General features: G+C 38.2%; 1 protein-coding gene across 2 annotated transcripts in view; it reads right to left on the reverse strand.

Annotated features, from left to right (window-relative positions):
• Window positions 1-896: 896 nt before the first annotated feature.
• The window catches only part of DISP1 (dispatched RND transporter family member 1), a 34711-nt gene continuing 22630 nt past the window's right edge, over window positions 897-12977 (reverse strand). For both annotated transcript variants that reach the window (XM_010164363.2, XM_029084104.1), the window contains 4 exons: window positions 11938-12065; window positions 11421-11518; window positions 9264-9361; window positions 897-4546 (listed from right to left, as the gene is read on the reverse strand). In XM_010164363.2, the coding sequence (XP_010162665.1) occupies window positions 902-4546; window positions 9264-9361; window positions 11421-11518; window positions 11938-12065 (3969 nt within the window). In that variant the 3' untranslated portion in view covers window positions 897-901. The remainder of the gene's footprint in view (window positions 4547-9263; window positions 9362-11420; window positions 11519-11937; window positions 12066-12977) is intronic.

The following is a 12977-nucleotide window of genomic DNA, read 5'->3' on the forward strand; positions in this document are numbered from 1 at the left end:
AATCTGACACTGTTGACAGTAATTCTAGAACATGTGCATTAACTATGCCTTTCTCCACAGTAGATTTACTTCTAATTTCCATACTTTGTGGGAAAAAGCTCAGCATCACAAGGCACTTCATGCTCAACTTTATAACTCCTGATTTCATATACAAACATATATCATGCACATGAATTATACTTTTCTTGTCATCACTGAGTAGTAAATAATGTTCACTTACTATTGTTTCCACCTGTATTCCCTGGTATTTAATGGTAAAGTCTATAGAGGAACTGTCAGAAAGGGCAGTTTACAATGTTTCACTGCACTATATGCAGACACACAACAATAGCAGTACAAGTGCTGTTGACCTCTAAGAGCTTTTCTTTAGATTTTGTTAGGATAAACAGTTAAAAACATTCCCAAGAGAGGCTACCCCGCAGAGCTGGTCTTTCAGACAATCCTGAGTGAACACAGCTATAGTCCTGCCGCTGTTGCAAGGTGCGCACAAGCCTGTTAAGGCAGCACAGAATAAAGGTAAACAATGTATTGGGAAAACGTGGCAACTTCAGTCCACCCCAAAGGTTATCAATCTCACAAGCCCTGGTTTCAGAAAGGGGAGTTTCTTTGTAACTATTTCTTGAGATGGTTTATAAGGAGAATTCAAACTCTTAATGCCCTGTGACAAAGACTAAATTAAGCATAACCCAGCTTATAAATTACAGCAAAAAAACCATTTTGAACACCACCAAGTTTTACTACCTGTAATGGCTTTATGAAATGTATAAATGTTACTGTTCTATAAAGTATATTTTTTATTCCAAAATGCAAATTATAATTCAGCTGTATTCAGGACCTTACTTTTTAGTGATTTAAAGTTACTTTTAAAAGAAAGACACGCAATCGCCAAATTAAAGATTTATTATAGTGTTTTTATTAGCAAACTTTCATTGGAAAGTTCCGGGCGCATTAACATAGGAGGCACATTGGCTTCGATGTTTGGCATTTGACAGTCAACAGAATTGCACTTCACTGTGATAGCCTTGCTACAACAGTGTGAATTTTCACAGCAACCCTCATAGAGAGCCTCTCTCACTGACCTATTCAGCAGATGTTTTTTATCATTTTGGTCAGCCTTCAAAACGTGGTCATTCTGCAAAGAACGCTGATCTATCTTGCTCTCAGCTTTCTTTTTCTGCTTTGACAGAGAGGCTTTCTTGCTTTCAACCCCGTTTGCTTCTGTACCACCCTTTTCATCACACTTGTCCATCTGCTGACAGAATCCCTTTTGGTTATTTGATACACTGTTCTCACATTCAGAGCAACGCACTATTAGAGGTCCTGCATTTCGGCAGAGAAACTGTGACGAGCTCATCACCTTTGGAACAGTTCTTACATTTTCCTCTGGGTTTTGATGAGCATGTGACTCTGTCCTATTTATTCTTTGATGTGCCTGAAACTGTTGCACAGACTGGAGGAAAAAATTTTTAGGCAGAGAGTTCTGTGTCATTGTTCTTTTGAGCCTTCCTTGAAGGCAACTGCAGTGGAGGACATGCTGGACTGGGTGCACATAACCTTCGGTGGCTTGCTGCAAAGCATTTATAGGAGCTACAGAGCTTTGGATCTGTACTGTTCCCGGTGACGGAGAACACTGGTAACAGAAGGTATCGCTTAACTGCTGACATGAGTGAGGGCTCCACTTCACTGCCACTTGCTTATATGCATCAGGACAGCTACACTGCCTGTTTTGAGGGAAAATTGGGCAGATGGTGTGTTGGTCAATAGATGTTTGTAGCATAGCTGAACTAGCAACATTTTTAATGCTTTTACTCACTTCACTATTATAGGCTGAGTGCATAGGTATACATGTGCTTTGGGGCCTGCTGCTGAAAAGCTCTGAGCAGATATGAGTTTCCTCGTAAGTCACTTTCTCTGCAGGGTTACAGATACCAGTTTGTGATGCCAGAGGCTCGAGCTCATAGTGCTCGTGCTCCATTTCTGGTTTTTGACTTCTGGACTCCAGCTGGTATTTGCTAACAGGATGTGGTTTATTTTGACCTCTGCCTCCTTGGGCTCCTGAAAAGGTCTGAGAGAAGGCATTACACCGCAGTTTTTTTGGTAGTGGGATCTGTCCACAAGTGCCCTGGGGTCCAAGGCATCGGCACATGCACTGGAAAAAGAACGTTGCAAAAGCCCAACTAATGCACATTATAAGCATCATGAAAGTGCCAAGCTGCGTGTACGCCAACACCGTAGAGGGCATCATCATTGCTCCAGCTACAAAGGTAGTCAACGCAGCCATTGCAATAGCAGAACCCATACGGCTTAAAGAAAAAATTACTTTTCCCTCTCGGTCAGGGTCAGGGGCTAAGCGATAAGCCACTCCATAATGAACAGCAAAGTCTACAGATAAGCCAACAGCAACCGAAATAGTGACAGATTCTAACACATTTAGCTCCCATCCAAGAAGAACCAGAGAACCTACAGTGACAAAAATAGTTCCAGCTATTGAAACTATTGCATAAAGGCTTATAATTATATTCCAAGTTGTAAGAAGCATTATGCTAAATGCGACAGCAACTGAAAGACCCATGGCAATCAGAGTACCATCAGAAAGACTGTCCTGAAGATCATAAAATTCGAGGTTACTCACAAACCAACCATTGCTAAGACCTTCAGGAGCAGAACTAAGCTCACTTGAAATCCATGAGTCCACCTCTTTGTAGAACTGATGCATTTTCTCATAAGCTAGTGTGAAGAGGTAGGTGCTTTGGAACTCCAACACCACTGCCCTGATGGTGTCATTTAGGTCAAAGCGAGGCCCTGGAGTTTTACTATCTAAATGGTACCCTGTGCTTCTTTCTAGCTCCATTATAGCTCTCTTGATACATAATTCAAAAACTTCCTGTTTGTATGGAAAGCTCCAGTGGCTGCAGCAGGGGTAAAGAGATGGCTCATCACAGTCTTGATTTTCCATCCACTGCTTAAATGTTTCAATAAAGCAGCTTGTGAAGTCCTGTTCTTCGGTCTGATAATAAAATGTTTGATTTCTTAACTTCTGACAGAAACGCAAAATCCAAACCTGTGAAGCTGGGCTAGCGATATTAAAACTGCTATCTAGCTGTAGCCTTCCTTTACTTTTAGGGTTTAAAGGGTCACCATTATCCTCAGGTGTGACACCCCAGATTACTGTAATTGGCATATGGAGCTCTTCTCCATGGTGGACACGCTCAAACATAAAAAGCTTTTTGTATTCTGCATCGTATCGTTCAAATGGGTGAGAAGACCTAAATACCTGAAACTCAGACAGCTCCAGTGATGGCAATTTCATCTTTGGATTTACACACACAATATATGCTCCACCGATTGTTAAGGCAAGGAACCAGAAAAGCCAAATATATCGAAATTTGATAACAATGCATGGCAAAACTTTTTCAAAAAATATCCTGGATGCTTCTGAGACTGCAAAAAGAACCTTGTGGAACATTTGGCACAACACTGTCCAGCAGTTTTTGTTGTTGTACACCCTCTGCTGAGGTTTCTTAAAGCAGCTGAAAATATTGAGAAGATATCGTTCATGTAACACAACTACAGCAGGCAGCCATGTAACCATCAAAACATAATTCACCAAAATGGCAGTGCCAGCATAAACACCAAAACACCTGATTGCTGTGATATTGCTGACATAATTAGCATAGAAGGCAGCAGCGGTAGTAAAACTCGTGACAAACATGGAAAGAGCAGCATGCTGCAACGTGATGCTCACTGTCTCAGAGGTTCCAGCATGAGGTTTATCAAATTTTGTGTAGTTCCAAACGTCACATAAGACAAAAGCATCATCTGCTCCAATTCCAACAAGAATAATCAATGCAGTGAGGTTCATGAATGGAAAGAACTCAAAATTAAATACTACCCGATAGAGAAAATAAGAAATAATCAAGGAACTAATTATTGCAAACATAGTCATCAGCGTGATAAACATCGACTTCGTGTATACACACATAACTAATAAAACAATTACAATGGCTATGGCAGGATACACAGTATCCATCAACAGGTAATCTTGAAACAATCTGTGTTTTATTCCAAACTCAATCCCTGTGACGGTTGTTACACCATCAGAAGCGTTCCAGTTCTCAAAGTTATCTAGGTAAATACTCATCATGCTTTCCCCTTTCTCAGTAGGAGAGAAAAGCATGCTGTATTTTAAAGCTGGTAAGACATAGTCAGCTGTCTTTGGGCTTAGAAAATCCTTGTCCACTAGATAGTGAAGGATCTGGTAAACAGCGTTGTACTTGGTACATTTGCGAGGCACGTTTGTACACTTGAGTTGGTCCTTCCTTTTGGCATTCATGTCCCAGCAGTCTGGCCCCAGGGTTCCGTTGTAGTAGTATTTGGCACATGTGCGAAGCAGCTTTAAAGTGTGAGAGACATCCCGTTCTACAATTTTTTGACACGATGACCTGTTGTTTAGAATTGCAATATAGTTGCCCAGTGTCCAGCTGGGACAGCACGAAGCAGCAGTGGCTCTCTGGCAGAGATCGCCAAACTGGGAATGGGATCTGATCTGTATAAAGACAGGCAGGGCAAAAAATACAGTTTAAAGCAATGGTCTGAATTATTAGAAACATTCACCCACAAAAATAATCCCAAAGTGATGAAAATTCAGCTTACGGTCCTTTTGCGTTAACGTTTTAAGTTCTTGTTTGCAACCACATTGTTTTTGATCAGCATCCTCTTACATGCAGCAGACTAAACCAGCAGTAACTCAGTATAGTGACGTGTCACAGCGGGATAACATTGGCAGAAGCACTAAGAATATTGTAATTCTATTGTCTGAAGATGCACTGAGGCTTTTTTCCAGACTGAGGACTGTTAACTCTCTTCTATTATCTCACACTACAGTCCTGAAAATAAACAATCAGCCATATATCAACAAAGTTTAATTCTGCCTGAAATCACATAATGAATTTCATAGGAGAGGCAGGGACTTACCATGCAGAAAGAAAGGATGTGACAGCTTTACGATGCCTTCATCACCTGCCCTCTCTTCTACAACCCTCACTTCATGAGCCTTTTTTAGCTCTTGTACAGCTGACAGACATTTCCCTTAACCAGGTCAGCCTGCCAACCAGGCACTGCGTATCCCTAAGTCAGGCAGGCACAAGCACAAGATGATTCTACTGTGGCACAGAATCATAGAATGGTTTGGGTTGGAAGGGACCTTAAAGGTCATCTAGTTCCAACCCCTCTGCCATCAGCAGGGACACCTTCCACTAGACCAGGTTGCTCAAAGCCTCATCCAGCCTGGCCTTAAACACATGAAGCACCCCACAACATGTTCTGTTGCACACCTGCCTCTGCGGTCAGCGGTCATGCCTCTGAACACTGCTCCCACCATGGGACAAAGTCCCAAGAGTTGACTCAGGAGCGGAATGGAGGAAGATGAAGCAGCAGCAAGGCTGAAGAAGTCATGGGGACAAGCAGGCAGTAGTGCCACGTGCAGACAGGGCACAGTGCTGGGTGCTGGGGAAGGACTGCTGTTGTCAGCTCAGGTGACTGCCCAAAGCCTCAGAACTCCTACCAGAGCTTGACAAAAATGACAGCAATTTTAACATCCTGGTTAAGGAATCTCCTTAACCTTAACACTAAATGAGTGTTAATCCCTTCTGTGGATACTCTCACTTCAAGAATATTCTAGGTTTAGTTGAAGCCAGTAAGAGCACAACTTAGCTTGGTTAAGGAATCTCCTTAACACTAAATGAGTGTTAATCCCTTAGGTGGATAATCTCACTTCAAGAATATTCTAGATTTAGTTGAAGCCAGTAAGAGCACAACTTAGCTAAATCACCATATTTACCATAGGCAAAATTGAAAGTATCTGTAAAATAGAACTGAAACTCTTAAATAACAATGTTAGATCAGGGAAATTTTCTCAGGCTGGAAAAACTCAATCTTGATAGGGCACAGGGAATATAAGTCTTAAAAGCTAGAAATTCTGGTTTGTTATAAGTGACAAACCACAATTAATCCTTCAAACAGTCAGATACATGTAAAATTTCAGTCTTAAATTACCTAGAATGAACACATATGAATACAGTCACATTAATAAAGACATGTACTTAAAAGTTTACAGGATCAGGCCCTGAAACCATTATCTATGTATGTTTTAAATTTAAGTGATCTGAAATATACTACTTTGCTTTTTTTAAATTTTTTTTTTTTTTTTTTTTTTGGAAAATAGTACAGGTTTATCATTAGCATTTCTTTATACTGCAGACAAAAAAAAAACCACGCACTTGGGGATTCTCAAGGCAGTCATAAAAGCTTTAATATGGACTTAATTTTGTCAACCAGTTTCTGAACAATAACAAACTGGCATTCCAAAAAACCAGGATAATTCACATTTGATTGTTTCCAGATAAAAACACTCACACATGCAAACTCAGGAAAAACTCAACAACCTACTAAATAAAAGGAAGCACTGAAATAGCATATCTGTATTTTTCATGGCACATCTCCAGGTTAATCCTATGAGGATATAATAGGCAAATTGGGAGGAAAGGAAAGGAAAGGACTGTATTGTCTTCTCTACATATTTAAGTTCAAGATGGGACAATGAGGTTTATATGCTGTTATTCAACACTTGCTGCAGGCCATAAACATTCACTGGTACAGTAACTATTGCCAAAGATAAAGTAACACGAGCTAGCAGCTGGAAATTAGAAATTAAAATACAAAATTTAGCTCTGGATAGCTCATTAAAATACTATGTAAAAAATCAACATATTGTAGCATTGGGCTTTGCTGGTGATCCAAAGAACTGAAAAGGCCATTTTGCTGTTGCCAGGCTTGTTCTGCCACTGGCAACTTTTCCATTTATTTTGGAACAAGTAAGGAAACTAAGCTGTGCAACCTGTGCACATGCTGTGTCTGAGAGCAGATCTGCCCAAATGGATCTCCACAGTGACAAAGAATCTCAAATACACAGTTTTTGGGGAAGCTGAGGAGATCATTTACAGTCTTTGAAGTTTATAAACCAACTGTTTACGGTTTATTGGGAAAACATTCTGCAATTAAAAAGTGAAAGAAAGGGCTCTTCTTATCCAAGTACTAAAAAATCAGAACACCTCCTACAGCTATTTGGTATATAATGTTTCCACGAAGATTGCAGGACTACCATATGCTGAGCAGCTGCAGGATGGAGCCCCTAAATATCAGTAAAACTTTTACAGTTAAAGTAGTTACATGCAGATGGGAATACAATTAACACATAGGGGATATATTCTTAGCTCATACTAAAGCAAATACTAATTGGTGCTGAAATATTGCTTATTATCAGAAAAATACATAAATTCTAAGGTTAGCATTTCCAGAAAATAGTGTCTGATTTTCCCATCCTTAGATACAGAAAGCTTTGCCACTTGCTTCAACAGAATTGTGTCCCTAAATGAGCAGGAATTCAACAACAAAAGTAACTACAACCAGAGGAGAGTCTGTAAGACTGGAAGGTCACTGAAGTCATCAGTTTCTTCCGAAAGCTGCAGTGCAAGTACAGCTGCTAGCAGACCTGAGCATTCAGAAGAGGGCCACATCATACAGAGATTACAAAGATTATTATTGAAATGTAATTAATTGTCTTTATTCTATTATACAGAAATATTTTTGGTTTTTTATTCAGACTGCATTGCTTTGCAATGATCTATACTACCTGTTATTTACCTGCATCAGCTGTTGATGTGACTAAGCTTCTACAGTTAACTGCACAGATTAGCATCTCTTCCCTAACTCTCAATTTTTTACCCTTGTAAAAGGTTATTCTCCACTGCATATCCCCATGGAACAGGTGATATGGTTACACCCTAAGCTGGGTTACTTTAAACACTAGGCTTTGCTCACCTGGCTCATTCTGATTGAAAGAGATAAAGGGTAACCACATGAGCCATCCTGTCGGTGCAATAATCTATGGTGAGGAAATAAGGAACATTTCATGAGCGTGTGAGGACACAAACCACTTACACCAATAGAAACCAACCAGGACAAAATGCGCATCAGTAGACTGCCAAGGGAGCTTCGTTATACAAGGTTTCGTTAGAGCTCAACATCTTAAGCAAGCAAATGCCAGCTGTTAGGGAATTCCCTATATTAACACAGTTGTCTAAAAGGCAATGATAAACTAATGTAATAATGCAAATATTCCTCATGAAATAAATGTTGTATAACAGGGAGTTAATTGTATATGATTATTTATGTTTTGGAGGAGAAAAAAACCTGGAAATAAATGGATCGTTATTAATATAAGAAAAACATATTGCTTTATTTCCATACAAAGTCACTAGTACACAAAAATTACAGTTACCCAAGCAGTTCAGCAGTTCAAATGGGTTCACTCCAGCAAGTGACTAGCTTATATTTTACAAATGTACCACCTGAATGCTTATTTTATCTTAGCCTTTGTCAGTTAACATCCATCAGTTGAAACCTGACATTGATTTCAGTCAGAGTGCTAAATTACCTTCTAACACAGGCAAAAGAAGCTATGGTGGCCTCTGAAGCTGGCTGTTACAATGGTTATTTTGACTATGCGAGGTACTGAGTACAAGGAAAGCCAAGAAAAATTACAACGGGGCCAGATGGACAAGGCAAATACATTTTCTTTCATTTTCTCAGTTTTAAAGAGAAAATTAATATTCCTTTGAAAGTATCATTATAGACATCTAATTAATTGGGCTACATTTCTAGCTACTGGATCTAGGTTCCTTTGATGTCCATCTACCAACCTATTCTCTTTTGATCTAAAAAAAAAAAAAATAAAAAAATAAAAAAAAAATTAAAAAGTAAATATCTGAGTGATCCACTGGTTGTCAGAGAAAACAGCATACACTATGAGGTTGTAGCCAGTTCACCTGAAGGTGAAAAAGCTAGAAAAATAACATTATTTGCTGGAAAAAAAGAACAAAAATCCATTGAATAATATCCTAAGAGGAAACACACAGCAAAAATTAAGATAGTCCTTTCTGCAAAGAAACTTTTAAAGCAACCCTCCTCTGCCCCATTCTGGATGGTATTAGCAGCAAAATCAAATTAATTCCCCTCTATAACCTGATTGTACAAACTAAAAATTATTTTTTAACTCCATCTGCATGCTGACTGACCATTCAAATAGGATGTGAACAATGTGAAGTTCTCCATATACTACCAGATGGCAATGGACAGCAAAACAAGGTTTCAAATACATTCTTCATATATGCAAGTTAAACAAATTAAATGCCATCTTAACTTACCCTCAAGTTGTCTACATTGCACATTGACTTAATTGCATTCAAGTTCCATAAATTCTCTCCTTCTGTTGATGTAAACACCACCCGCGAATAGCGATCACCTGAAATTACAGGAGGGGGATTTTATAGATTATTTGGGTGTGTCTGGTATCAAAGACTGAGGCAAAATCCCACCATTCAAATAACACAGATGAAGTCTTTATCAGGTTATGGGAATCCACCTCCTTTTCAAGATGAGCTACGTATCTGTAAGACTCAGTCCACATGAAAGTTTCATTCTCCTTAAAGTGCTTATAGTAAATATGGCATCTTCAATATTACATACCACTTAGAAGCTCTACAGACTTCTATTCAAGCAAACTGTCTTCTGAAATATGACAAACAAAAATCAAAAGATCTAATCAGCAAACTATGAAATTCTTGGCACAGTATAATGGCAGTACAGAGATAATAGTAATCAAAGGCTGATTTAGTAAGTCATTTGGGAGTATAAATAATAATTATAAAGCTGTTTCGACAAGAATGTTTTTGCTTTAGAAGCAAATGACTGCAGTGGAAATTATTGTGATATCCTTGAGGCCATTTTTAAGAATTCTACAGTTTAGACACATACAGCTTAAATTACAAGTTAAATCACATTTACTAGAACACAGCTTTTAGGAAAGGAAATAATTACAGCAGTGAGATCCTTATGAATGGCTAACAAGGGAAACATACATACAAACACAAATATACAGTACTGAGTAATGCAATATGGTACTTTGCGTTAAGAAACATTATCCCATTAATTTTAATATTCCAAAAACCAAAAGGCTTCATTTTTCCCACTGCTGTGAATATGCAGAATTTTTGCCCTTCACAAGACTGTAATGAAAAGGCTCAAGGGTAGTGCTTTCTGATCTCTGACTGTGCTTTTAGAGCAAGGAAACTTAAATCTGCTGATCCTGGAACAGACAAAGAAAGATACCAGGAACGACAAACATGGGTCAAGAGGAAATCAACTGTTTTCTTTACATAACAGACTGGCAAACTTTCCCACAGAAGCACAATTCCTTCATGACTGTCACAACTGAGACTACGCAGAAACAGTAGTGGAAAAAATGAGAGTGAGACTATGCAGAAACAGTGGGCAAGACAAGAGGAGTTAATTCTGCTTCAAGTTGCAGTTAATGCTCAGTAGAGTTTCGAGTAAATTTCCTCTTCCTTACACAAGATCTGCTCACTCTAATTTAGTCCTGCTCACAGGAGCAGAAATTATGACCTTGCTCACATCCTCTCGCTTAGACGCAAAACCATATTGTAATTGGAAAAAAAAACCCATAAATCTGTTTTTCACCTCGATTTTTACTGGTCATTACTCTCTCAGATTAAGTAATATAAACAAATAATTTCACAATTATGTTTTTGTGCTCTGTTATCAGTCCTCACATATTGAAGTAGCTGCAAAAGAGGCCAGGTCATTATACGAATAAATGCAAGATCTACATCTGCTACATGCGTGCTCTCTGCCAGAACAGAACTTATCAGAGTTTCACAGTATGCCTTGTAAAAAGTCAATGAAGACTTTGTCTTTTTTGTTCTCTGGTTTAACTTGGTCAGTACTTTAAGGTGGAGTGTTGGGTTTTTTTTTTATTTTGTTTCTTTGAGGGAGGTGTTTTGTTTGGGGTTTTTTGTGTTTGTTTGGGTTTGTTTGTTTCTAAACAAACCCCTAAATTCTGTACAGGATATGACCTGGGGATGTCTTTTAGGACATATACAGGAAAAGTATTTTGATTTAGGTTTTTTAGAGTTAAGTCAGTGCCATAGTTAAAACACAACTTCTTCCCTAGCATGAATTAACTGCTACCTCTCTAGTCGTACACAAAACGCCGCTCTTACAATGATCAGCATTACCAACAACTAATAAAAATCTTCACAGGAAACTGAACCACTTAAAGGAAGCACTTTTAAGTAAATACACTTACTTTGTAGGAAGAACCAACAGAACACAACTTTTTAACCTGATTTCTTCAAAGCCTTCTGCACACAGAAAGAAGGTGCTTACCATGAATATACTAAGCAAAAAATATTTTCCTAATAAGGCATACAATATACAGAAGTGCTCAGAAATCATTCAGTTGTACAAGTTTTTAGCATTCCTTACATCATTTCTCCACTTACTTGGAATATCACAGAAAAAGGTATCCTTGTGGAAGTTCCAGTCTGCTTGCCTCTTCTCTCTTTCATAGTGATCATCTGACCATCTGTCATCTTGATGACTAAAACAGAATCAATAGTTTTACCTTACCTTAGCAAAGAGATTGTTAAAAGGAGTATCCAAACAAGTCACCCATCTTAATAGCTCTTACATGTGAAAAAACATATATTTTTACCGATGTGACACAGGTATTAAAAAACTGAAACATTCACCAAATTTTTTGTTATTATAGACGTCAAAGGAAACTACAATGGGACCAGGACTAAAAATACCCACAATTCAAAGTGATAACTAAAATGATACATTCTTATAAAGAGCTTGTACCTAGTTCCATGTGAAAGGCCTTAAGAACTGAAGACCAGATTCATTATTTACATTAAGTCAGTGGCAGTATATACATTTACTTCAGAACATATTGGAGCAAGTGCTATGAACACACAAAAAAACCCCAATAAAATAAAATGCATTTTTAATACATACCTTTTAGCTTGCTCATCAGCATATTTGAAAGGATAGTTTGCAAGCGTTGCTTTGTACCCTGTGTTTTTCACCATATTGTTCCACGTGACCAATCTCTGTCCTATGGCCGTCCCCCTTGGTTCAAAACCCTGAGACAGCATTACAAAATTCCATTAATACTTTTCATTCTTTAGCTCAAACAGGAAAGTGGAAACATGATCAAAGTGATGGATAGTTTTCATTATGAAGCACAGTTTCTCCAGGCATCTACTTTTAAAGGTAAAATGCTTTATGACAGGTCAGACAAAATAATGACCTACTGTATAGAGTGACAAGGGATTAAGAATTCTTGCACGTACTACTTCTCCTCCTGAGAAGTGATGATTTAGTCTATCAAACATTCAACATTTGTTTTTCAGAGCAAGGGGGTTCCTTTTCTGTATCTCAACTATTACTCTTTACTGATTAAATATGAACAAAAACCACTGAAGTATACCTTCTCTATTTCTCCAAGAATAAGGCAAATCTTTAAATAATTTTCAAAGTGACTTTGAAGCAACTTTAATAACTTGGCTGTTTTCAAGAAATATCCATTACATATGAATATGTACAGATATACACTACTAGAATATAAATAACAATAACTTCTAGGAACAATAAAATTTTATTTAATTCTTAATACAAGACTTTCAATAAAAATCCTGAAGGCTACTCATGGGTAAGACAGCTCATGAAAGGTAAGAAATGAGCGCAGTATTTAATAGCATCTGATAAAAATTACTTTCAGTCTTTCAGGATGGTTATCAGTTCATCCCCGGAAGGCACTTAGAATCCCTGTTCCTTTAAGAGATACTGGCCCTCACTCTTTGAAACCTGATTTAGGACGTATGGTCTGTATTGTACTGTGCTGTACATCTAAAACTGGGAGTAATTTACGTTATTCAATGTACAGCAGATCTGCTGAAGGACATATGAGCTGGTAATAGCAAATTGCAAAAGGAATTTAAACTAGTGGATAACACCCTCTGATGGCAACTGCATCTCTGTATCACCATTAGCTG

This window comes from Antrostomus carolinensis, unplaced genomic scaffold, assembly GCF_000700745.2.
Source record: "Antrostomus carolinensis isolate BGI_N321 unplaced genomic scaffold, ASM70074v2 scaffold1433, whole genome shotgun sequence".
NCBI classification, from domain to species: domain Eukaryota; kingdom Metazoa; phylum Chordata; class Aves; order Caprimulgiformes; family Caprimulgidae; genus Antrostomus; species Antrostomus carolinensis.